The sequence below is a fragment of the Colossoma macropomum genome, unplaced genomic scaffold (assembly GCF_904425465.1).
Source record: "Colossoma macropomum unplaced genomic scaffold, Colossoma_macropomum, whole genome shotgun sequence".
Classification (NCBI taxonomy): Eukaryota; Metazoa; Chordata; class Actinopteri; order Characiformes; family Serrasalmidae; genus Colossoma; species Colossoma macropomum.
Window position 1 is genome coordinate 32,533,768 of NW_023494802.1, and position 24,166 is coordinate 32,557,933.

General features: G+C 38.9%; 1 protein-coding gene across 6 annotated transcripts; it reads right to left on the reverse strand.

Moving 5' to 3' along the window:
• Positions 1-1,228: 1,228 nt before the first annotated feature.
• LOC118822350 (complement receptor type 2-like) lies at positions 1,229-21,999 on the reverse strand. 6 transcript variants are annotated; one of them, XR_005008452.1, is made up of 17 exons: positions 21,875-21,999; positions 21,245-21,364; positions 19,865-20,059; positions 19,582-19,693; positions 19,405-19,478; positions 18,751-18,933; positions 14,676-14,849; positions 13,083-13,194; positions 12,905-12,978; positions 12,627-12,809; positions 6,843-6,954; positions 6,665-6,738; positions 6,388-6,569; positions 3,899-4,010; positions 3,734-3,807; positions 2,585-2,779; positions 2,365-2,383 (listed from the first exon to the last, which is right to left on the reverse strand). XR_005008452.1 is itself a non-coding variant. In XM_036591347.1 (15 exons), exons 2-15 carry the CDS (start codon positions 21,309-21,311, stop codon positions 1,460-1,462), a joined length of 1,818 nt encoding a protein of 605 aa, XP_036447240.1. In that variant the 5' UTR covers positions 21,312-21,364; positions 21,875-21,999; the 3' UTR covers positions 1,229-1,459. The 6 variants fall into 6 exon arrangements, 5 of the variants coding, with proteins under 5 accessions (XP_036447240.1, XP_036447241.1, XP_036447243.1 ...); XM_036591347.1 differs by lacking the exons at positions 6,388-6,569; positions 6,665-6,738; positions 6,843-6,954 and adding an exon at positions 1,229-1,553 and having other exon boundaries at positions 2,215-2,383; XM_036591348.1 differs by lacking the exons at positions 3,734-3,807; positions 3,899-4,010; positions 6,388-6,569 and adding an exon at positions 1,229-1,553 and having other exon boundaries at positions 2,215-2,383.
• Positions 22,000-24,166: the final 2,167 nt, after the last annotated feature.

Sequence of the window (24,166 nt, forward strand, 5' to 3'; positions counted from 1 at the left end):
AGGGTCAAGATAAGTTATTCATAAATTTGTATGACAGAAACAAATGTTATCTTACTTTAGGAATCTTATCTTACATCATCTTATCTTAAGTTAGGAAATGTTAACTTACTCGATCGAAGTCGACAATCAACTGTCATGCCTGTTACCTAGCAACTAACCATACGCACAGCTGAAACATAAACAGAACAACAGTTCTTAAGTCCATAATCTTGTCTTATTTCCAGATAAGAAAACGGTATTACAGCAACATCCTAAGCTGCCAAAGTATTTTAAATATTGTTTTAACTTTAAGACAACCCCAGAGGTGTCTTAACTTCTGCTGAAATCTTCAGTTTTTACTGTAAAAATGTTCAGCTGGAAATAGAATAGGTTGTTTATAGGTAGCTGTGATAGAACAACCTTAGCATTTGCTAGCATAATGGCTTTACATTTATTCATCATACAAAATGATGACTACAGATGTAAAATGATTTAAAGAGTTTTGCCAGACCCAAACGAAGTGTTGCATTTCAACGAAAAAATACTTATTAGCAACTACCGTCTCCCACGGGCCATAATACTGCAGTTAGTCGAGCAGTTGCAGATTTGGAGCGGCCAACGTGGTGTCACAGGGCTCTCCTGGTCATGGTGCAGCTAACATGCTACATTTTTTTTGCCAAAGGTGATTTTCAAAGTGAAGTTGATGATAAAGCAAGCTACGTAATGTAATCTCAGAGAGGTTGCAATGGCAATCAGTATTTTGGCTCCTACCTATATTCAGTTTCCCCGGGGAGAAGAGCTCACAGATATCAAAAGAGCATTCTTCCAGTCATCTTGTATGCTGGTGGTGATAGGACTGGTCACGGTTCTTTGTTTCCAATTAAAGCCCCCAGTGGAGAGGAAAAACCAGCATATGTGTGCCGAAAGGGGTACCATGCAATCAATGTCCAGGTGATTGGAGATCATGAATTGGAGATAATATTGATAATAAGGCTTTTGGTGGCAATATATATATATATATATATATATATATATATATATATTTTTTTATATTTTCAACACAAGGAAGCGTGTTGTAACTAACTAATAAATTAAACATTATTTCAATAAATGACAGCTTGGAATACCACAGGTCAGGACTAACCCAGGGCTCAGCTTGAGAAATCAGCTCATTCAACAAATTTTACAGATTAGAAAAATAAAGGTAGTAGGCCTGGAATCAACTTATAAATTACACAGGGACATGAAATAAGTAAATAAGTGTTTAATTGATATAGCTCATTCAGTTATTCAGTGGTAATCATTAAACAGCCATGTATAATGATGATCAGATAATAATCAATAAAGCAGAGAATAAAAAATAAGATCCATAAAATCAAACATTAAAATGTTTTAAATTCCTCACTGTGCTTTTTTGCACAACGTCAGTGAAGACTTTTCCACTTCCAGTCTGTCTCTGTCCAGCTGCAGCCTCTCCTTCTCAACTGCCAGTCTCTTCCTGTACAACTCCAGCTTCTCCCTCTCGATCTCCAGCAGTTGTGCAGTTGGGCTTGAGGTGACTTTCAGTTTTTTGCCTGTACATTAAAAACAGACACAGATATACTCTGTAACCAATGTAACTTATTTGTAACCAATGTAGCTTATGTAGTAATGTATTGTTTTCAAGGCACTACACCAATTATAAATAAATAAATGCATGCATATAAGAAAACATTGAAGCGTAGAGCAAATTAGGATTAATAAAAATAATCTTTTTAATGCAAAGAGTTTTGTAGGAGAATGACGTGCACTGTAATCTCAGAGAGGTTGCAATGGCAATCAGTAATTTGGCTCCTACGTATATTCAGTTTCCCCGGGGAGGAGAGCTCTCAGATATCAAAAGAGCATTCTTCCAGTCATCTTGTATGCTGGTGGTGATTGGACTGGTCACAGTTCTTTGTTTCCAATTAAAGCCCCCAGTGGAGAGGAAAAACCAGCATATGTGTGCCAAAAGGGGTACCACGCAATCAATGTCCAGGTGATTGGAGATCATCAATCGGAGATATATAATAAGGCTTTTGGTGGCCATATATATGGCCTGGCTCCACTCATGAAGCTTTCATTTTCAACACAAGGTAGCATGTTGCGTGTTGTTAGAATTGCATATTAGTGTTTGTGTGTGTGTGTGTGTGTGTGTGTGTGTATATATATATATATATGAAGCAGAGAATCAAATAATGTTCTACATTTCCTCACTCTGCTTTTTTGCACAACGCCAGTGAAGACTTTTCCACTTCCAGTCTGTCTCTGTCCAGCTGCAGCCTCTCCTTCTCAACTGCCAGTCTCTCCCTGTACAACTCCAGCTTCTCCCTCTCGATCTCTAGCATTTGTGCAGTTAGGCTTAAGGTGACTTTCAGTTTTTCGCCTGTACATTAAAAACAGACACAGATATATTCTGTAACCAATGTAACTTATTTGTAGCTTATGTAGTAATGTATCATTTTCAAGGCACTACATCAATTATAAATAAATAGATGCATACATATAAGAAAACATTGAAGCCTAGAGCAAATTAGGATTAATGAAAATAATCTTTTCAATGCAAAGAGTTCTGTAGGAGAATTACATGTGCATTGAAGTTTCAGTGAACTGTAATCCCACTTGTTTCCAGAGCAGGTAATAGTTGTGGAAACTTCTGGATCTGCAGGCTCATAACCAGGTGAACACTGGAATGTTGCAATGTCTCCATCTGAGTAAGTCGATTTGTTTGATTCAGGAGTCAAAACTCTGTTATGCCCTGCACTGGGTTTCTCACACTGAGCTGAGAAGACAAAAATACACCCACCCACACCCACACCCACACACACACACATACAAGTTGAATGTAGTGCAGTAACAAATTATGGGCCATCTTGTATCAAATTACTATGCTCTCTGCTCGTGAAGTTGTTCACATTAAAACAATGCTGATAACAGGATATGCACTAGCCATAGGTGATAACCGGTGATATCAAATATCACAATCAATTAAATAAGTAATGATCTGCTTTTGTTCTCTTGCACATGCCATGTGATTTTTTACATTGCTTCATATTAATTGGACATGTACAAGCATTCTTATCTATGGTTAGTTTAAAACATTTACACAACAGAAAAGACAGCAACCTGTTCCAAAAAGGATTGCAAGGATTTTAGGTCTTTCACCCTCTATGTTGCATAAGATCAACAACCGATTCAGGGAACCAGGAGAAACCTGTGTAAAGGACAAGGCCTAAACCCACAACCAAATGATGACCTTAGTACCTCAGACGGCACTGCATTAGAAACTTAGCGGAAGACTAGTGGAAAGGTTGGCCTAGTCAGAGTTAATTAGATATATTAGGCGAAGTGATGTGCAAGAGCTGCAGTTACAATGATTTCATGTTAAAAGACTGGGTGACAGTATCTGAGTGTGCTGAAGAAGATGATCTATATGTCTCATTCTGAAAATGTGAACAGATCCATTGTTATAACCAAGAACAAAAAATTGCACACATATACAAACATACATATATAGATCATTTGGAGTATATACAAGTATATACTTGTATGTCCACACACACACACACACACACACACACACACACACACACATATATATATGTATATATATATCAGTTATACACAGGAAAAGATGTTAAATTTCTTGTTTTATTGGTAGAGGTAAAATATTGTTGCAAACCATTTTGTTAAATAATAATTCACTCTAAACTTTTATGTTTGGAAAATGACAAACCTTCACAGACAGGCTCTCTCCCATCCCAACCAGCATCTAGACAATGTCTAGCTGTGAATTGAAGAAGCCGAAAGCTGCAAAGCAGAGAGGAACTGTATGAGTATATAAATACAACTACATTATATACATCAAAACACAAATTCATCAAAAACACATTTCACTCACCCTTCATCACACTGTGCTGTGGCTGTTGCACCAAATAAAACTCCTTCAGCTCCTTCTGGAGAATAAGTATATCTCCCATTGGCAAAGTCTGGAAGAGCTCCACAGCTTTTTTCTAAAACATACAAAATATTACTAAATCAGATCCTGCATTTATTCCAGAACCATTGCACAGAAATTAAATACATACATTACAAATTATATGCAAAACATCTTACGTACACACATTCAGACAGATAAACTGGAAATCTGTGAGTAATGAAGAGAGTTCTGTTGGAGAATTACTTGTGCACTGAAGTTCCAGAGTAGGGAATAGTTCTGGAAGCGTTTTGATCTACAGGCTTATAACCAGTTTCAGTTTCAGTCTGGCAAAGAACGCTAAGCAAAATGCAACTGAAACAGATAAACTCCAGCACAAGAATTCTAGTCTCTGGTGGATGCCAGCAACATGTTCAGAAAGGGTTGGGAATGGGGCGCAATTGTGAAATGTTCAAAAAACAGATGATGCGATCGTCCTCGGATATAAAATGATATTTTTGTACCGTTTGGAATTTAATACAGGTCAAACAGAATTTACTTATCACTGCTTTCTGTTTTTATTAACTTCTCACATACAGTGGTGTGAAAAAGTGTTTGCCCCTTTTTGATTTCTTATTCTTTTGCATGTTTGTCACACTTAAATGTTTCAGATCACCAAACAAATTTAAATATTAGACAAAGATAACAAGTAAACACAAAATGCAGTTTATAAACAAAGATCTTTATTATTAACGGAAAAAGAAATCCAAACCTACAGGGCCCTTTGTGAAAAAGTGATTGCCCCCTAAACGTAATAACTGGTTGGGCCACCCTTAGCAGCAACAACTGCAATCAAGCGTTTGTGATAACTGGCAATGAGTCTTTTACAGCGCTGTGCAGGAATTTTGGCCCACTCATTTTGCAGAATTGTTGTAATTCAGCCACATTGGAAGGTTTCTGAGCCTGAACCGCCTTTTTAAGGTCATGCCACAGCATCTCAATCAGATTCAGGTCAGGACTTTGACTAGGCCACTCCAAAGTCTTAATTTTGTTTTTTCTTAAGCCATTCAGAGGTGGACTTGCTGGTGTGTTTTGGATCATTGTCCTGCTGCAGAACCCAAGTGTGTTTCAGCTTGAGGTCACGAACAGATGGCCGGACATTCTCCTTCAGGATTTTTGGTAGACAGGTAGAATTCATGGTTCCATTTACCACAGCAAGCAAAACAGCCCCAGACCATCACACTACCACCACCATATTTTACTGTTGGTATGATGTTCCTTTTCTGAAATGCTGTGATACTTCTACACCAGATGTAATGGGACATATACCTTCCAAAAAGTTCAACTTTTGTCTCGTCAGTCCACAGAGTATTCTCCCAAAAGTCTTGGGGATCATCAAGATGTTTTCTGGCAAAACTGAGACAAGCCTTTATGTTCTTTTTGCTCAGCAGTGGTTTTCGTCTTGGAACTCTGCCATGCAGGCCATTTTTGCCCAGTATCTTTCTTATGGTGGAGTCATGAACACTGACCTTAACTGAGGCAAGTGAGGCCTGCAGTTCTTTGGATGAGGTGGGGTCTTTTGTGGCCTCTTGGATGAGTCGTCGCTGCGCTCTTGGGGTAATTTTAGTCGGCTGGCTACTCCTGGGAAGGTTTACCACTGTTCCGTATTTTTGCCATTTGTGGATAATGGCTCTCACTGTGTGTTGCTGGAGTCCCAAAGCTTTAGAAATGGCTGTATAACCTTTTCCAGGCTGATAGCTCTCAAACACTTTGTTTCTCATTTGTTCCTGAATTTCTTTGGATCGCAGCATGATGTCTTTAGCTTTTGAGGATCTTTTGGTCTACTTCACTTTGTCAGGCAGGTCCTACTTAAGTGATTTCTTGATTGAGAACAGGTGTGGCAGTAATCAGGCCTGGGTGAAATTGAACTCAGCTTTCCAAAGATGTGATAAACCACAGTTAATTTATGTTTTAATGGAGGGGGCAATCACTTTTTCACACAGGGCCCTGTAGGTTTGCATTTCTTTTTCCCTCAATAATAAAGACCTTCATTTATAAACTGCATTTTGTGTTTACTTGTGTTATCTTTGTCTGATATTCAAATTTGTTTGGTGATCTGAAATATTTAAGTGTGACAAACATGCAAAAGAATAAGAAATCAGGAACGGGCAAACACTTTTTCACAACACTGTACATATATATATATATATATATATAAATGGTCATCTTTAAATTTTGGCTAAATATTCAGTCCTGCAGGTCCTACAAGTGTGAAAAATAAAAATAAAAGGTATTAGTAATATTACTATATTAGTAGTGGTATGAAACATTTGTTAAGAATTAGTAATGGCACAGATATCTCTGTGCCATCACTCTGATTGACTCTGTTGACATCTAAACAATCAAATTATGCTGAGAAATTCCCCTTTGATGCACAAATATATATATGGCATATTTATTCCAGCACTACTTACTTATACATTCAAGAGGAGAAGGTTCAAAAGTTCCACTGTTAGAGCATGATACTGTTGAATCTCCAGAAAGAGTATAACCTGCATACAAACGTAAGTGACTTTCTGTCCATAGTCATACTCGTCTAGAAGCATCTCCTCAGGCTGTCCATTCGGTATCTCAGGAGGTGGAGGACACTTGATCACTAAAGGTGAAAAAATGTTTAGATAAAATGTTGTTTCAAACTATTTTGTTAAATAATAATTCGTTGTGAACTTCTACATTTAGGAAATGACAAACCTTCACAGACAGGCTCTCTCCCATCCCAACCAGCATCTAGACAATGTCTAGCTGTGTATTGAGGAAGCCGAAAGCTGCAAAGCAGAGAGGAACTGTATGAGTATATAAATACAACTACATTTATTACTAGTAAACAAAAGGACTGACCAGAAATACATCAAAAACACATTTCACTCACCCTTCATCACACTGTGCTGTGGCTGTCGCACCAAATAAAATTCCTTCATCTCCTTCTGGAGAATAAGTATATCTCCCATTGGCAAAGTCTGGAAGAGGTCCACAACTTTTTTCTAAAACATACAGAATATTACTAAATCAGATCCTGCATTTATTCCAGAACCATTGCACAGAAATTAAATACATTACAAATTATATGCAAAACATCTTAAGTGCATGCATTCAGACAGATAAAATGGAAATCTATGAGTAATGAAGAGAGTTCTGTTGGAGAATTACTTCTGCACTGAAGTTTCAGTGAACTGTAGTCCCACTTGTTTCCAGAGTAGGTAATAGTTCTGGAAGCGTTTGGATCTACAGGCTTATAACCAACAGAACACTGCTTCACAGAGTTTCAGTCTGGCAAAAAACGCTAAGCAAAATGCAACTGAAACAGATAAACTCCAGCACAAGAATTCTAGTCTTCTAGTGGATGCCAGCAACATGTTCAGAAAGGGTTGGGAATGGGGGCAATTTAAGAAAGGAACATTGTGAAATGTTCAAAAAACAGATGACGCAATCGTCCTTGGATATAAAAGGAGCACCCAGGAAAGTCTAAGTACTTCATGAGCAAAGATGCATTGAGGTTCTCCACTTTGCCAAAAATGCATCAGCCAAAAATCTAACAGTTTAAAACAAAGACATTGAGCGATTGCAAGGATTTTAGGTCTTTCACCCTCTATGTTGCATAATATCAATGACAGATTCAGGCAACCAGGAGAAATCTCTGTATGTAAAGGCCAAGGCCTAAACCCACAACTGAATGATGACCTTCGATCCCTCAGACAGCACTGCATTAAAAACTGGCTGATGGATCTCACCACATGAGCTTAGAAATGCTTGGACAAACCCTTGTTAGTAAACAGTACACAAATGCAGGTTAAGACTGTACTGTGCACAGCGGAAGTCATGTATCAACAGCGTCAAGAAACACTGCCGACTTCTCTGGGCTTGAGCTCATCTGAAATGGACTGATGCACAGTGGAAACGTGTTTAGTGATGTGAGAAGTCAATCTCTCAGAACTTTTATGGACACAATGGAGGTCGTGTTCTCTGGGCCAAAGAAGAAAAGAACTATTCAGATTGTTAAAACAGCATGGTTGTGTAATCTGAGAGCTCAGGTGCCAGATCGGCCTTCATGCAGTCCACCTTTCTCCCTTTGAAAACGTGTAAAACACAACAATGAAGGACCCACATGGTTGTACAGCTGAAGACAGCTGTAAAAGTCAAGTCAAGTCAAGTCAGCTTTATTGTCAATACTACAATATGTACAGGACATACAGAGTATTGAAATTGCGTTACTCTCAGACCCCATGGTGTAGCAATAACATTAAATAAAAAGTAACCCGGAAAAATGTGTATTTAAATAGACATTGGCAAAGTAGGGAGAGAGTTCAGCATCCTGACAGCCTGGTGGATGAAGCTGTCCCCCAGTCCCTGGCCTGGAGACTCCGCAGTCTCCTCCCTGATGGCAGCAGGCTGAAGAAGCTGTGTAGTGAGTGAGTGGGATCACCTGCCATGCAGAGGGCTTTTCGGGTGAGACGGGAGCTGTATATCTCTTGGAGGGAGGGGAGGGAGGTGCCAACGATCTTCTCAGCTGCTCTCATGATGCGCTGGAGTGTCTTGCGGCAGGACACGATGCGCCATACCACACGGTGATGCAGCTGGTCAGGATGCTCTCAATGGTACCTCTGTAGAAGGTGCACATGATGGGGGCTGGGGCTCTGGCTCTTCTCAGTTTGCGGAGGAAGTAGAGGCGCTGATGAGCCCTTCTGGCCAGTGATGCTGTGTTGGTGGCCCAGGAGAGGTCCTCTGTGACGTGCACGCCCAGGAACTTGGTGCTGTTCACCCTCTCCACAGCAGCACCATTGATGGTCAGAGGAGCATGCTGGGTGCACGTTCTCCTCAAGTCCACAACAATCTCCTTTGTCTTCTCATTGTTCAGATGGAGATTGTTGTGTCTACACCACAAGGCCAGGTGGCTCACCTCACTCCTGTAGTTTGTCTCATCGTTGTTGCTGATGAGACCCACCACAGTCGTGTTGTCCGTGAACTTGATGAAGAGGTTGGAGCTGTGCAACGGTGTGAAGTCGTGGGACATCAGAGTGAATAGGAGGGGGCTCAGTACACATCCTTGGGGGGCCCCCATGTTCAGTGTGATGGTGCAGGATGTGTTGTTGCCAGCCCGTACTGCCTGTGGTCTCCCAGTCAGGAAGTCTAACAGCCAGTTGCGCAGTGAAGTGTTCAGCCCCAGCCTGTCCAGTTTGAGAATGAGCTGCTGGGGGATGATGGTGTTAAATGCGGAGCTGAAATCTATGAAAAGCATTCTGACATAAGAGTCTTTTTTGTCCAGATGTGTGAGGGCTGAGTGGAGGGCGGTGGAGATGGCATCATCAACAGAGCGATTAGGCCAATATGCAAACTGGAAGGGGTCCAGGGAGGGGGGAAGGACAGACTTGATGTGTTGCATGACCAGCCGTTCAAAGCACTTCATGAGGATAGGAGTGAGTGCAACTGGACGGTAGTCATTGAAACAGGAGGGTGACGCTTTCTTCGGGACAGGGATGATGGTGGTGGCTTTCAGGCATGTGGGGACAACAGCCTGACTCAGTGAGATGTTAAAGATATCTGTAAAGACATCTGTGAGCTCCCCAGCACAGTCCCTCAGCACACGACCGGGTATGTTGTCAGGACCAGGAGCTTTCCGAACGTTGATCCTGCTGAATGATCTCCTCACACTGACTGGGCACAGCGTCAGCACCTGGTCTCCAGGAGTTGGTGGGATCTTCTGTGCAGGCATGTTGTTGTCTGTCTCAAACCAGGCAAAGAAGTTGTTAAGCTCATTCAGCAGAGAGGTGGAGCTGTCACAGGTCTGCGGTGGGGGCTTGTAGTCTGTGATGGTCTGTATCCCCCGCCACAGGCTCTGTGTATCTCTGCTGTCGCTGAAGCGATGGGCTATCCTCCTGGAGTACTGCCTCTTTGCCTTTCTGATGCCGCGGGACAGGTTGGTCCTAGCTGCCCTCAGGCCCACCTTGTCTCCTGCTGAGAAGGCAGCATTCCTAGCTTTCAGTAGCCTGTAGACCTCCCCTGTCAGCCATGGCTTCTGATTGGCCCAAACCATGATGGTCATGAGAACAGTTACATCCTCCATGCACTTGGAGATGTAGCCAGTGACTGTGTCAGTATACTCCTGGAGATCTGTGGTGTTGTTGTAGGTCGCCGCTTGTTTAAACACATTCCAGTCTGTGGTGTTAAAACAGTCTTGAAGTGTCTCTGAAGACCCTTCCGGCCACACTCGTACCTGCTTCTGAACTGGTTTGGTGACTTTAACCAGTGGTCTGTATACTGGCATTAGCATAACAGTGATGTGGTCAGAGGCGCCAAGGTGGGGGAGGGGAATGGCTTTGTAAGCTTCTTTCTGGGTGGTGTAAACATGGTCCAGTGTGTTTTTTTCCCAGTGTTGGAAAGTTTATGTGTTGATATATTTTTGGAAACACACTCTTTGGGTCTGCATGATTGAAATCTCCAGCCAAGATGAGAAAAGGGTGGGCTGTCTGCTGCTCACTGATGTGTCGATACAGCTCATTCAGTGCCTCACTCCTATTGTTGTTATTGGAGCTTGGAGGAATATAAACAGCGATGATTATAACGGCAGTAAATTCCCTCTAGATGTAGAATGGCCTGCACTTAAAAGCCATAAACCCCACTAACGGTGAGCAGTGTTTGCAGACCACAGCAGCGTCGTGACACCAGGCATCATTAATGTAACCACAAAGCCCCCCGCCGCGGGTCTTACTTCCTTCAACGAGAGCTCTGTCTGCTCAATACCATGTTAGCCACTCAAGCTGGATGGCGTGGTCCGGGACGTTGTTACTGAGCCATGTTTCCGTGAACACAAACACACAACAGTCTCTCACAGACTTTTGGGTTGTGCGTAGCAGGCGTCTATAGTCCAGTTTGTTGTCCAGTGAGCGTACGTTGGCCAGTACCATGGTGGGGATGGCCGGCTTGTGTGGGCTAGCCATTAGCCTAGCTCGGATACCTCCGCGCTTACCCCTCTTCTGCTTCCACTCATGCCACTTATAGCGCCTCCATTTTGGGCGAGATGCAGGAGTGGGGGCGGTGTTGGTGCCAGACTCCTAAGCAAACCACAGACTCATAGCTCTTCTTCGCTGCGAGTTTAACTCTAAAAATGAGGTTCTGCCAATGTCGAGCAGGAAAACACTGCGACTCGCAGGACAAAAAACATGAAAACACCATTTTGTCAGGAGAGAGAGAAGCCACAGCTGTGCATGCGCCGCCATCTTGGTAATGTGAACTGATTGAGACAGAAAAATGTCTCAGAAAAATGGCAAAAGATTCTGTTTTCAAAACTGGATCAGTTGTTGCCCCCAAACAATTAAGTTTTGTCAAAAGGAAAGGTGATTTAACAGAGTAGTAAACATGCTCCTGTCCCAACTTTTCTGTAACACGTCACAGGCATCAAATTTGGAATGAGCATATTTTTACAAAAGCAATGACGTTCACAAGGTAAAACATCAAGTATTGTTTTTTTGTACTCTTTGGAATTTAATACAGGTCAAACAGAATTTACTTATCACTGCTTTCTGTTTTTATTAACTTCTCACATACTGTCCTAACCTTTTTGGGATTGGTTTTGTACATAAGTATTTCATCTGGTACCTTAAGGAGTGAGGGACATGAAAAGACTCTTTTTTCACTGGTCTTCACAGAGGGAACAACAAGGAACTAAAAACTGAGCATGTGTACAGGTAGGGGCACTTGGTGCAGACCAGTGTATATACAACCTGGGAACTAAACAAGAAGTGGCATTTGTGGAAAACTGATATGTTGAACCTTCATCATGCAGTGTGGATAACTTCTGGACTGCATCCCACTGCATCACCATAGGTGTTTAGAGTGACTTTGTATGTGACTTGTATATATATATATATATATATATATATATATATACATGGTCATCTTTAAATTTTGGCTAAATATTCAGTCCTGCAGGTCCTACAAGTGTGAAAAATTAAAATAAAAGGTATTAGTAATCTGTATGGTTACGAATATTGGTAGTGGTATGAAAAATTTGTTAAGAATTAGTAATGGCACAGATATCTCTGTTGTAAGAAAGTGATTCCCTGTAATGGTTTGATTTGTAGATGACGTCATCTAGTATGCAACAAATCAAGCCATTACAAGCTGTAACCTGCAAATTTCCTGAACCCAATGAAATACAGGCTCGATAGGAATCACACTGAGACAGAAAATCTTGAAGTCAACACAGTACAAATATCTGGTTTTATGAAAAAAACGCTGAATGTGAAATTACAGCCAGTAAAAAGTATTGAAAAATTTGCTATTTTGAAAAATGTCTAAAATGATGAAAAATTAATATAACGTCTTTAAATTTTATAGATATCTGCAATGAATATTAACACCTTCCAATAATAAAAGTTTCAAGCAAATTCAAATAATCATTCAAATAATAGTTCATGGTGGAGAGGTACATGTAGGGTGTTGTAGGGCAAAATACACCCACCCAGTTTTTTTTTAGATTAACTGCTATATTACCATTATTAAAATTACATATGAAAAATCAGAAGACAAGTGTAGGTTCACTTGTTCCATCAAACCACTCTGATTGACTCTGTTGACATCTAAACAATCAAATTATGCTGTGAAATTCCCCTTTGATGCACAAATATATATATGGCATATTTATTCCAGCACTACTTACTTATACATTCAGGAGGAGAAGGTTCAAAAGTTCCACTGTTAGAGCATGATACTGTTGAATCTCCAAAAAGAGTATAACCTGCATTACAAACGTAAGTGACTTTCTGTTCATAGTCATACTCGTATAGACGTGGCTCCTCAGGCTGTCCATTCGGTATCTCAGGAGGTGGAGGACACTTGATCACTAAAGGTGAAAAAATGTTTAGATAAAATGTTGTTTCAAACTATTTTGTTAAAAAATAATTCATTGTGAACTTCTACATTTAGAAAATGACAAACCTTCACAGACAGGCTCTCTCCCATCCCAACCAGCATCTAGACAATGTCTAACTGGGTATTGAAGAAGCCGAAAGCTGCAAAGCAGAGAGGAACTGTATGAGTATATAAATACAACTACATTCATTACTAATCAACAAAAGGACTGACCAGACATACATTAAAAACACATTTCACTCACCCTTCATCACACTGTGCTGTGGCTGTCGCACCAAATAAAACTCCTTTAGCTCCTTCTGGAGAATAAGTATATCTCCCATTGGCAAAGTCTGGAAGAGCTCCACAGCTTTTTACTAAAACATACAAAATATTACTAAATCAGATCCTGCATTTATTCCAGAACCATTGCACAGAAATTAAATACATTACAAATTATATGCAAAACATCTTAGGTACACACATTCAGACAGATTCAATGGAAATCTATGTGTAATGAAGAGAGTTCTGTTGGAAAATTACTTGTGCACTGAAGTGCCAGTGTACTGTAGTCCCACTTGTTTCCCGGAGTAGGGAATAGTTCTGGAAGCTTTTGGATCTACTTATAACCAAAAGAACACTGGTTCACAGAGTTTCAGTCTGGCAAAGAACGCTAAGCAAAATGCAACTGAAACAGATAAACTCAAGCGCAAGAATTCTAGTCTCTGGTGGATGCCAGCAACATGTTCAGAAAGGGTTGGGAATGGGGGCAATTTAAGAAAGGAACATTGTGAAATGTTCAAAAAGCAGACGGCGCAATCGTCCTTGGATATAAAAGGAGCACCCAGGGAAGTCTAAGTACTTCATGAGCAAAGATGCATTGAGGTTCTCCACTTTGCCAAAAATGCATCAGCCAAAAATCTAACAGTTTAAAACAAACTCATTGAGCGATTGCAAGGATTTTAGGTCTTTCACTCTATGCTGCATAATGTCAACGACAGATTCAGGCAACCAGAAGAAATCTCTGTGTGTAAAGGCCAAGGCCTAAACCCACAACTGAATGATGACCTTCGATCCCTCAGACAGCACTGCATTAAAAACGGCAAGCATCCATGATGGATTTCACAACATGAGCTCGGGAATACTTTGACAAACCCTGGTCAGTAAACAGTACACAAATGCAGGTTAAGACTGTACTGTGCACAGCGGAAGTCATGTATCAACAGCATCTAGAAACACTGCCGACTTCTCTGGCTGCGTAATCTGAGAGCTAAGGTGCTAGACCGGTACAAATACATGGAAAAAATGGTCATCTTTTAGTTTTGGCCATATATTCAGTCCTGCAGGTCCTTTAAGTGTAAAAAAATAAAAATAAAAGGTACTAGTAAACTAGTAAATGGTTATTAATATTAATAGTGGTATTAGAAATTAGTTAAGAATTAGTAATGGCACAGATAGCTCTGTTGTAAGAAAGTGATTCCCTGCATGTAACTACACTGAGCCACTGTGATTTCACTGCATCACCACTTCTCTTTAAAGTGACTTTGCATAAACCAACAGGCTTGAGAGCTCACCTTAACTGTGTGATTTTTTCAGCCTTTTAAACACAAAAATCTGATCTTTTCCTGACAGATTTAAGTCACTTTTTAAACACATCACATTTCACTGCACATCATTCTGGTCATCATCTAGAGTCACCCACTCCCAGCAGTGGCTAACTTTATAAAATGTGCACATGCAACTGCTTTAAGCGCAGAGCTGTATCACTTAAACAAGTAGATATTTTTGAGCTGGGCCAATTTCCTTTTATATCCAAACAAGTGAACACTGTAGATGCTAAAAATGCCCAAACTCTCACCAGTGCAGTTTGGAGGAGGTGAGTTCCATCCATTTCTCTCACACACTAGGGAAGGAGATCCCACCATCTTAAAGCCAGGATTACAAGCAAACTCTATAGTGCTTTTAAATCTATAGGGTGGTCTTCCATGAACTCTTTTGCCATTCGGAAGGGAGGGTGGATCACAGGACACCTCTGGATAAAAAGAACAATGAAGAGAAATGTGAATGAAGAAAATGCTGAATATGCCTCATTCTGAAAATGAAAACACATCCATTGTTATAACCAAGAACACAATTTTTTTAACATACACAATATAATATATATATGTGTATATATATATATATATATGTATATTAGGGGTGGGAATCTCTAGGCACCTCACCATTCTATTCGATTAGGATTCGGAGGGCTGCGATGCGATTATAAAACGATTATCGATGCATCTTTTTTTCTATATAGCATTTATATTTTCTCACTGTGTGAGCTCAAGTTTCAAGTTCAAGTTTCAAGTTTATTTGTCACTTGCACAACATGTCAGGACATTTATGCATTGAAATGCTTGTGGTGAGGCTCAGCTAATCACTCTACAGTAAGTAAATAAGTAAAAACAAAAATACAAGAAAAACCAACTGAAATATATTAAATATACACAAAATATACACAGAATATACACAGAATATAGAGACAATATACATTTTAAAGTGACTAAGTGACTCAGTGTATTTAAAGTGACTTGGTGCTTTATAGCAAAGTATTTGTAATGATCCATAATGTATTCACTTCAAATATCTTTTTTAATAAATCAAATGGAAGTGATGTGGCAAGTGAACTAGAAGGCTCTCATTCAGTGCTCTTGTTTGGAGCACGAGAAGCTGCTGCTACTCATCTGTGATAAAATGCGCAGTGGATGACCACGCAGCACGTTACAGCTATTCTACCCGTTTTCTTTAGTGATTTTATAACTTTGGTTTTGGTCTCGTTGTAGAGACGGGGGGGATCGCTGGGTCAGTAAAATATCTTCGAGACGGGACGTGTGCAACATCGCTTCGCAGCGACTGAGAACCGGTGTGCAGACTGCAGGTCACATAGCAGCGATGCGTTATTCGCATTTATAAGCAGCGCAGTTGGTTTCCTGGTACGTTAAATCTGCAACGAGAGACTGTCACACACTAAAAAGTGGCGAAGATGAAGTCAGCTTCTCTTTCAAATTCTCCCGTTCCACCTTAAATGGTGCCGCATTTACATTCGGCGCCTCAGTTAGAATTTAAGGTGGAACGGGTAAATTCGAACAAGAAGCTGGAGAATAAGAAGCGACTTCAGCCTCGTAAAACAGTCGTTGAGAGACATTTAACTGATCAACTTTTGAGGAAACGTTTTCTGGCGGAGATGGGAGGAAAGCAGCTGTAGGCGAAGCTTAAAGCAGAGTGAAGTAAATCTGCGCTCTCATTTATATTGTTTAGCCTGTACTAGGAAATTATCACATACTGACACATACTGGACATTAAATGTTGTGGCTCCCAAGCTGGTTTGATTTTTGTTGAAAGGTCAAAATGGCTCTTCTTATCATTTGTGTTGTGGCTCCTGATCTAACCTGGCTTTAATGCAGAGGGAGCCGGTCGGATTTCTCGCTCATCCAGCTGTGTTTTTGTTATGTGCCGCCACAAACTGTCCGGGCGCTGCACTTACCCACTTCCAAGTTCCGCCTTTTGCGTTCCGTCAACATTACATATATATATATATATATATATATGGATCATTCTACCTAATTAGCTCAAACCGCAGCCCCACATTCAAAAAAGCTCTGTAAAAAACAAGTATTCAGATCTTAGACATTTACCATAGTACTTACAGTAGATTATGAACACGTTTAGCTTGCTGTGATGATCAGGCATGAAAGCCAGTTGTGATGAGTGACCGTATTTTAAGTTATGATCCATTTAAACCCAATACATTAACTAGGACGGTAATAAGCTAAATATATACACAAAATCATTATTTATAGGGTACTTTCTGCCCTAAATTTTAACACTTAAATTTCAACTTGTGACTGCATCCCTGTCCCTCATTGCCAAATGGTGAGCAGTTAAATCCCATTGTTTTGAACTAAATGTGTCCAAAAATCTGAAAATCCTAAAGAATTGTCAATCCCAAAACGCCATGTACTAGCTAGTGTTTGTGAGCTATGCCCAAAATTAGCAAAAATTTTAATCACTGAAACAGTCAATACTGAAACATCTGGTAAAATTTCAGTAGTGTTTGTTTTGGTAGTGACAAAATGGAAAGCTCAATCATTTATTTCAATACAATAAACATAATTGAGGTGTAGAGAAACTCAAAGCAAAAGTCTGAACCAATTCGATAGAATGATCCATATACAAAAATGAGAAATATTAATGTCTGGGTTTGAACTCCTGGAATAATGCACCGTTTGGTGATTTCCCTACTTAACTCTAAACATCCAATTCTAAACGTTAAAGCGGAAAAAATTCTGCATAATTAATTCTTTGAGATGTAAACAAAGTAATTCAGAGTGGTTTGCTGTGAAATAAGTTGTGCACAGTGGTGGTGATAGGAATCAGACATCTGATGTATTTCACCTAGTTTGTTTACTAAAGTCAGAACCAGAGTTTGGGTTTTTGTGACATGGTATCTTTTTCCATTCAGTTTGGTTGGTTTCACACTGCAATGGCTAAAAAAAGCACCAAGGTATACATGTGAGTGCTTGTTTATTGGCTAGAAACTCAGCAGGGATAAAAGCACCATGTTACTCTCATATGTGCCACCGTTTGATCCAATTCTATTAAATACCATTCCTGATGCTTGAAACATCGGGTCATAACATACCATCTCACCTAACCCTCCCAGTTCATGTCATGGATTTTTTTTTTAAAAATCATGTGAAAACTTGAATTAAATTCATGCGATGACTCTGAGTACTTTTTAGTTCTAATTGTTTGAAGTTTGGTCCTTTTCATCATTTTTGTGATTCTTTGTATGTGCATCTAGACCTCACCTATTGCTTTTTTTTGCTGGATTGAGATAAAATTTGTGCTGAACATCCAAGAATCCCTAATAATTTGCCACATGTATTCATGTAAATAGTTATTGCTGAATGTTTAACAGTAATCAAATTATCAATAAAAATATATTTTTTTACCTTAATATTTTTTCACTTTCTTGCAACCAGATTTTGATTCTGTGTAATATTAATAAAGTTCTATAACATCTATAAGTTATTTGGTCCTCCATAAAAAATTGAGTGCCACAGATCTTACTAAATATAGCTTCAGAGCTGAAAACCCACTGTTTGAGATATTTTGACTATATATTTTCCCAGAAATTATTATTTGAATTTGCTTGAAGGTGTTGAAATTCATTGCAGATATATAAAACATTTAAAGATGTTATATTAATCCATCATTAATAATTTATTGAAAATAGCTATTTTTTCTTACTTTTCACCGGCTGCAATATTACATTTAGTGTTTAATTTTACAGGTAGCTATGTGTATTATGTTGACTGTCTATGTGTCTGTCTCTATGTAATACCTATTGAGTGTTTCAATGGTTTCAGGAAATTTGCTAGTTACAGCTTGTAATGGTTTGATTTGTAGATGACATCATCTAGTATGCAACACATTGAACCATTACAAGCTGTAACCTGCAAATTTCCTGAACCCAATGAAATACAGGCTCGATAGGAATCACACTGAGACAGAAAATCTTGAAGTCAACACAGCACAAATATCTGGTTTTATAAAATAAAACCACTGAATTTCAAGCAAATTCAAATAATCATTCAAATATTAATTTATGGTGGAGAGGTACATGTAGGGTGTTATAGGGCAAAATTCTCCCCCTCAGTCAGATTAACTGCTATATTACTATTATTAAAATAACATATGAAAAATCAGAAGACAAGTGTAGGTTCACTTGTTCCATCAAACTACTCTGATTGACTCTGTTGACATCTAAACATTCAAATTATGCTGTGAAATTCCCCTTTGATGCACAAATATATATATATATATATATATATATATATATATATATATATATATATATATGGCATATTTATTCCAGCACTACTTACTTATACATTCAGGAGGAGAAGGTTCAAAGATTCCATTTTTAGAGCATGATACTGTTGAATCTCCAAAAAGAGTATAACCTGCATTACAAACGTAAGTGACAGCCTGTTCATAGTCATACTCGTCTAGAAGCGTCTCCTCAGACTGTCCATTCAGTATCTCAGGAGGTGGAGGACACTTGATCACTAAAGGGAAAAACATGTTTAAATAAAATATTGTTTCAAACCATTTTGTTAAATAATAATTCACTCTAAGGGCGGCACAGTGGCGCAGTGGGTAGCGCTGTCGCCTCACAGCAAGAATGGCCTGGGTTCAATTCCTGGCCGGGCGACCAGGGTCATTTCTGTGTGGAGTTTGCATGTTCTCCCTGTGTCTGCGTGGGTTTCCTCCGGGTTCCTCCCACAGTCCAAAAACATGCAGTCAGGCCAATTGGACGTGCTAAAATTGCCCCTAGGTGTGAGTATGTGTGTGAATGTGTATGTCTGTCTGTCTGCCCTGCAATGGACTGGTGACCTGTCCAGGGTGTTTCCTGCCTTCTGCCCAATGACAGCTGGGATAGGCTCCAGCACCCCACCGCGACCCAGAAGGATAAGCAGTTTAGATTATGTATGTATGTATAATTCACTCTAAATTTTTACGTTTAGGAAATGACAAACCTTCACAGACAGGCTCTCTCCCATCCCAACCAGCATCTAGACAACGTCTAGCTGTGTATCGAAGAAGCCGAAAGCTGCAAAGCAGAGAGGAACTGTATGAGTATATAAACACAACTACATTTAATACTAATCAACAAAAGGACTGACCAGAAATACATCAAAACATATTTCACTCACCCTTCTTTACACTGTGCTGTGGCTGTCGCACCAAATAAAACTCCTTCAGCTCCTTCTGGAGAATAAGTATATCTCCCATTGGCAAAGTCTGGAAGAGGTCTACAACTTTTTTCTAAAACATACAAAATATTATTAAATCAGATCCTGCATTTATTCCAGAACCATTGCACAGAAATTAAAATGCATACATTGCAAATTATATGCAAAAGATCTTAAGTACACACATTCAGACAAATAAAATGGAAATCTATGAGTAATGAAGAGAGTTCTGTTGGAGAATTACTTGTGCACTGAAATTTCAGTTTACTGTAGTCCCACTTGTTTCCAGAGCAGGTAATAGTTCTGGAACCTCTCAAAGATGCAGGCTTATAACCAACTGAACACTGGAATGTTGCAGTGTCTCCATCTGAGTAAGTCAGTTTGATTGATTCAGGAGTCAAAATTCGTTGATCCCCTGCTCTGGGTACCTCACACTGGGCTGAGAAGACAAAAAATAGAGTTGAATGTAGAGCAGAAACCAATTACTAGAAATCTGAATTTAGTCATTCTGCTTTAAATCACTGGGCTCAACACCACCTATCACAGGTCTTAAAGATGCAACAGTGCTGATAATAGCCTTGGATAACAATTATTATTGTCAAGCAATAACAATAATAATAATCATCATCATCATCATTATCATCTTTACTAATAGATCATTTTTCATGGCAGCTCAAAGTGCTTTACAGACAGGTGATAAAACTGAACAGTAATAGAAGAAATTATGAGTATTCAATTAACATCATATGAGGTGATGACATAGATCAAATTAAAAAAGGTAAACACCAAAGAGACATCGAATTTTAATTTAAATGCTAAGTCAAATATGTCTTCAAATATTTCTTAAAAGTGCATTGAGCTTGACTGTTTAATAAAAGGTGTAATATCATGCTACACCAGGTGTAATTAAATTTGCCATGAAATTATTTCCTATGAAAGTGTAAGAAAAGCAAAATGGATGCTAAGACTAGTTTACTAACCTCATCTAATGTTACTTCTTCACAAGTTTAAAAAATACACACCAATCTTTTAACAAATAAAGAATGATGTTTCAGAAAGTACAGAAAATCCACAACCAAAATATTGTAGTACTGAATTTTTGACAAAATCTGTTTACTATTATCATTTTTTGTATTTGGCTTGTTTTTTCTTTCTTTTACAAAACAGACAGATTCTGCTGACCGTCAGAGTCTGACTTCGGAACGCCCATATTCACGCTCCAATCAAATCCTGAGGAATACAATCATGTCTTGCCCATAAAATGCGTCCTGATTTCCAATTCATGTTGACTTTAAGCCCTAAAAAGTGGCCTGACACATTTATGCACATCTGCATGATTTACCCATAAGCGTTAGATTAGACATCATCCTCACAAAGACCACAATGGAAGCCTAAGCCAGGGGTTTATAGAAAGATATAGGGAAAAAAGGATGGATGTGCTATCATGACCAACCTCTAAATATAATGTAACATTTGTTTGTGGTGTAAATATGGCACATGGAACCCCCTCCTTGAAAACAGGCACACCTCAATGCTTTAAAGCAAGATAAAAAAGGCCTAGGTCTGTCTCTACTTACTGATCTTCATCAAAATGGTAAGTTAAAGTAAATTAAAAAGAACTCACCTCTGATCTTTACAACATTCAGGAGACACATGAGAAAGATGATTTGACTGCAGCAGTTTGACATCATTTTTTGATTTGATCTGCCAACTTCTCAAATCCAGTGAGGGTCAGTGATATTGTCTGGTCACACAGGTAAGCAAGAAAAACAGAGAGTTGGTTGCTGAGTTAACGCTAGCTAGTTAGCCAACAAGCATAACAAGCTTATCAGGTACACAGCAAAAAGCATTAAAACTCAACAACTAAAATGAATTTCTATAAATGCATATTCCAAAAGGTGTAATTCGCTATACACCCTACAGTAAAGTGTTACCGAAAGGTTTAACTGATGAATTAGTTATTAGCTCTACAAACCTTCAAACCTTCCTTCTAATGCACAATGACAACACCTGCCTGCTTAGCTAATGTTAACCCAGATACCACTATACAAGCTAAATTATCAAAATAATTTATCAATCTTTATATAAATTACCACAAAACATTGCCATACATTTTAGATTAAATTGCACATATCTTGTTTTGCTAACTATTTAGTACGAACAAATTTAAGGAGTCTCAAGAATCTCGCTAGCTAACTTAGTGGCTAAACAGGAGAGATTGTGCTAACCTCCTTGCTTACGTTGTTACACTCACCTAGACAGAGCCACAAAGGTCAACAACGAAGTCCTAAGACTTCTCTACCATGTCAGGTCCCAGTGGTTCTGTGGAAGCTATTTATACTTAGCAAGCTCTTAAAAAAAAGCCAGGAAATTATGACACACTGCTCTGAGGAAATGAGCAGCCGATGCATGTAGACATGTCAGTGCAGACATGACAGAATGGTCAGAAACAGTTCACACATCTACATAAACACAAACAGCAAAGGCACTGCAAGCACAAGGTGCTGTGCACTCCGTTACTCAGTACTCATTCTTAAATTACTTTGGTGGGTATAAAATAGTGAGGTGTTGTTTGTAAACGAAGCTCTAAGTGGACCATTTTCAAATTCTTTTTTCAGTGCTTTTAAAAAAGTAGGATGTTATCTTGTTCATCTTTTCGCGAAGCTGAAGTTCCCAGTTAGCCAATTGTATCTGGCCCATTTGTGGGCCACATCCTTGGTTTAGTTCTGGCCCAGTTCTGGTTGGGTCATCAGCACAGATGTGTCCCATATACTCTAAAATGAGAGGAACTAATGGATGTGGCCCAAATGAGGCCCACACACTGTAAAATGACAACCAGTGGATGTGGCCCAGCTCTGGCCCTCAAAAAATGAGTAAAGTGAGTAGAACTGGGCCAGATTTGTTAGTTTTTTTAGTTATTAGTTTGATAGTTGTGTATGTCCCTGAAGTACAGGTGTAAACCCAGTCAGTGTGCCTTTATAAAATAGGAGAGATCAAGCTAACTGTGTATAAGACACTGTTTTGCAATTTAACTTGATAAACAGCTACGTTTTCTGATTCTGTATGTGATAATTAGTTTAACTACTAGAGGATTTTTTGTTACCGTAAATAAATACATTTAACTAAATAATAAATAAATAATACAATAAATAAATTTTATCCTATATTATGTTAAACATAGGCCCTTTCTGAGATATGCATTGGATCCCACTTGGGCAAGAGGTGGCTTTTCAAACCTACCTATGGTGGTAGTAACCTTAGAAGTTATACAGAGACTTTTAACTGTTTCCATCATGAGCTTACATGGGTATATTATGATCATAATGCTTTGTTTTGCATATGTTGATTTTCACCAGTGCAGAATCCTTTAGACAGAACAAAAAGCAAAAACATTTAGAATGTAGTCAGATTCTTTATTGTGCATCACAATTATATATATGTTCAAAATGGAACAATTATTAATGCACAAAAGCAAACAGACAAACAGAAATGTTTTGGTCTATTGTAGATGAACCTCATCTGAAAAATTAGAAGTAGGGCTTAATTTAAGTAATATAATAATAATAATAATATGTTTTTTGTTAATTACATAACCTAGTATCTTATATAATAAGTAACATAAGTTTGAAGTAATTTGTTTTTCAAAGATCTAACTAAAATACTAGACAGTGACAGTTACTCAATAATAATAATAATAATAATAATAATAATAATAATAATAATCATAAAAGTTTTCAGTCAAATCAGTCAAAACCTTTCCACTTCCTGATGCCTGAGGAAAAAGGAAAAGCATTCAGGTGCCATTTTGCCACTTCTTTAACTGATTTCCAGATATCACAGTGTTTGTGTCAAACTGTCAAACTCCACAGCTACAAACTCTGTAAACAACAAGAAAGTTTTTGTTCTAACAAACATTAAGAAACCCAGTATCTAATTTACACTACTTACAGGTCGAACTAATGTACAGCACTCCTAACAACAAACCCTCATATGAACCAGGAAATATCGCCTCAGTTTAACAACCACAGCACCCGTTTTAAACTGTTTTCTAGCTCTACTGACCTTTACTGATGGGTGATGTGTGTGCAAATGAGAGGACGTGCTACTGCTGTCACACTACATTCACGCCAGAATTGGCACATGAACGCAAATCAAAACCTCACACAGCTGTCCAGCATCTGGCCCAATTCTGGCCCCCATGCCTTATCTATCCAGAAGTCAACCAACACTCGCGGATGTAAGCCAGAATCGGCCCAGAACTGCCTGGTATCTGGTTTGGCTTTGTATTCACCAGCTTCTTATTCGATTTTCCGGTCTACCTTAAGTGATGTAGCAGTTACCTTAATGTTGCACCTGCGCTACAATAGAACCTAACTGCAGCACCATTTAAGGTGGAACGGAAATTTGAATAAAAATCGGACAAAAAGGCTCAAATCTCAGCTTCATCCACAATATTCTGAGAAAATCTCCTTGAAAAAAAATGTAAAAAAACCAAAAAAACAAAAAAACAAAAAACATATAATGTTCCCTCGTAACGTCCCTCGAG

Excerpts from the sequence above, each read along its gene's own strand:
- LOC118822350 (XM_036591347.1), bottom strand. The coding sequence starts at position 21,311 with ATGATGTCAAACTGCTGCAGTCAAATCATCTTTCTCATGTGTCTCCTG. Across the intron at positions 4,011-12,626 it reads TTCTCCTCCTGAATGTATAA|AAAAAAGCTGTGGAGCTCTT; the intron begins GTAAGTAGTGCT and ends TGTATGTTTTAG. Across the intron at positions 3,808-3,898 it reads ACAGCACAGTGTGATGAAGG|CTTTCGGCTTCTTCAATTCA; the intron begins GTGAGTGAAATG and ends TCTGCTTTGCAG.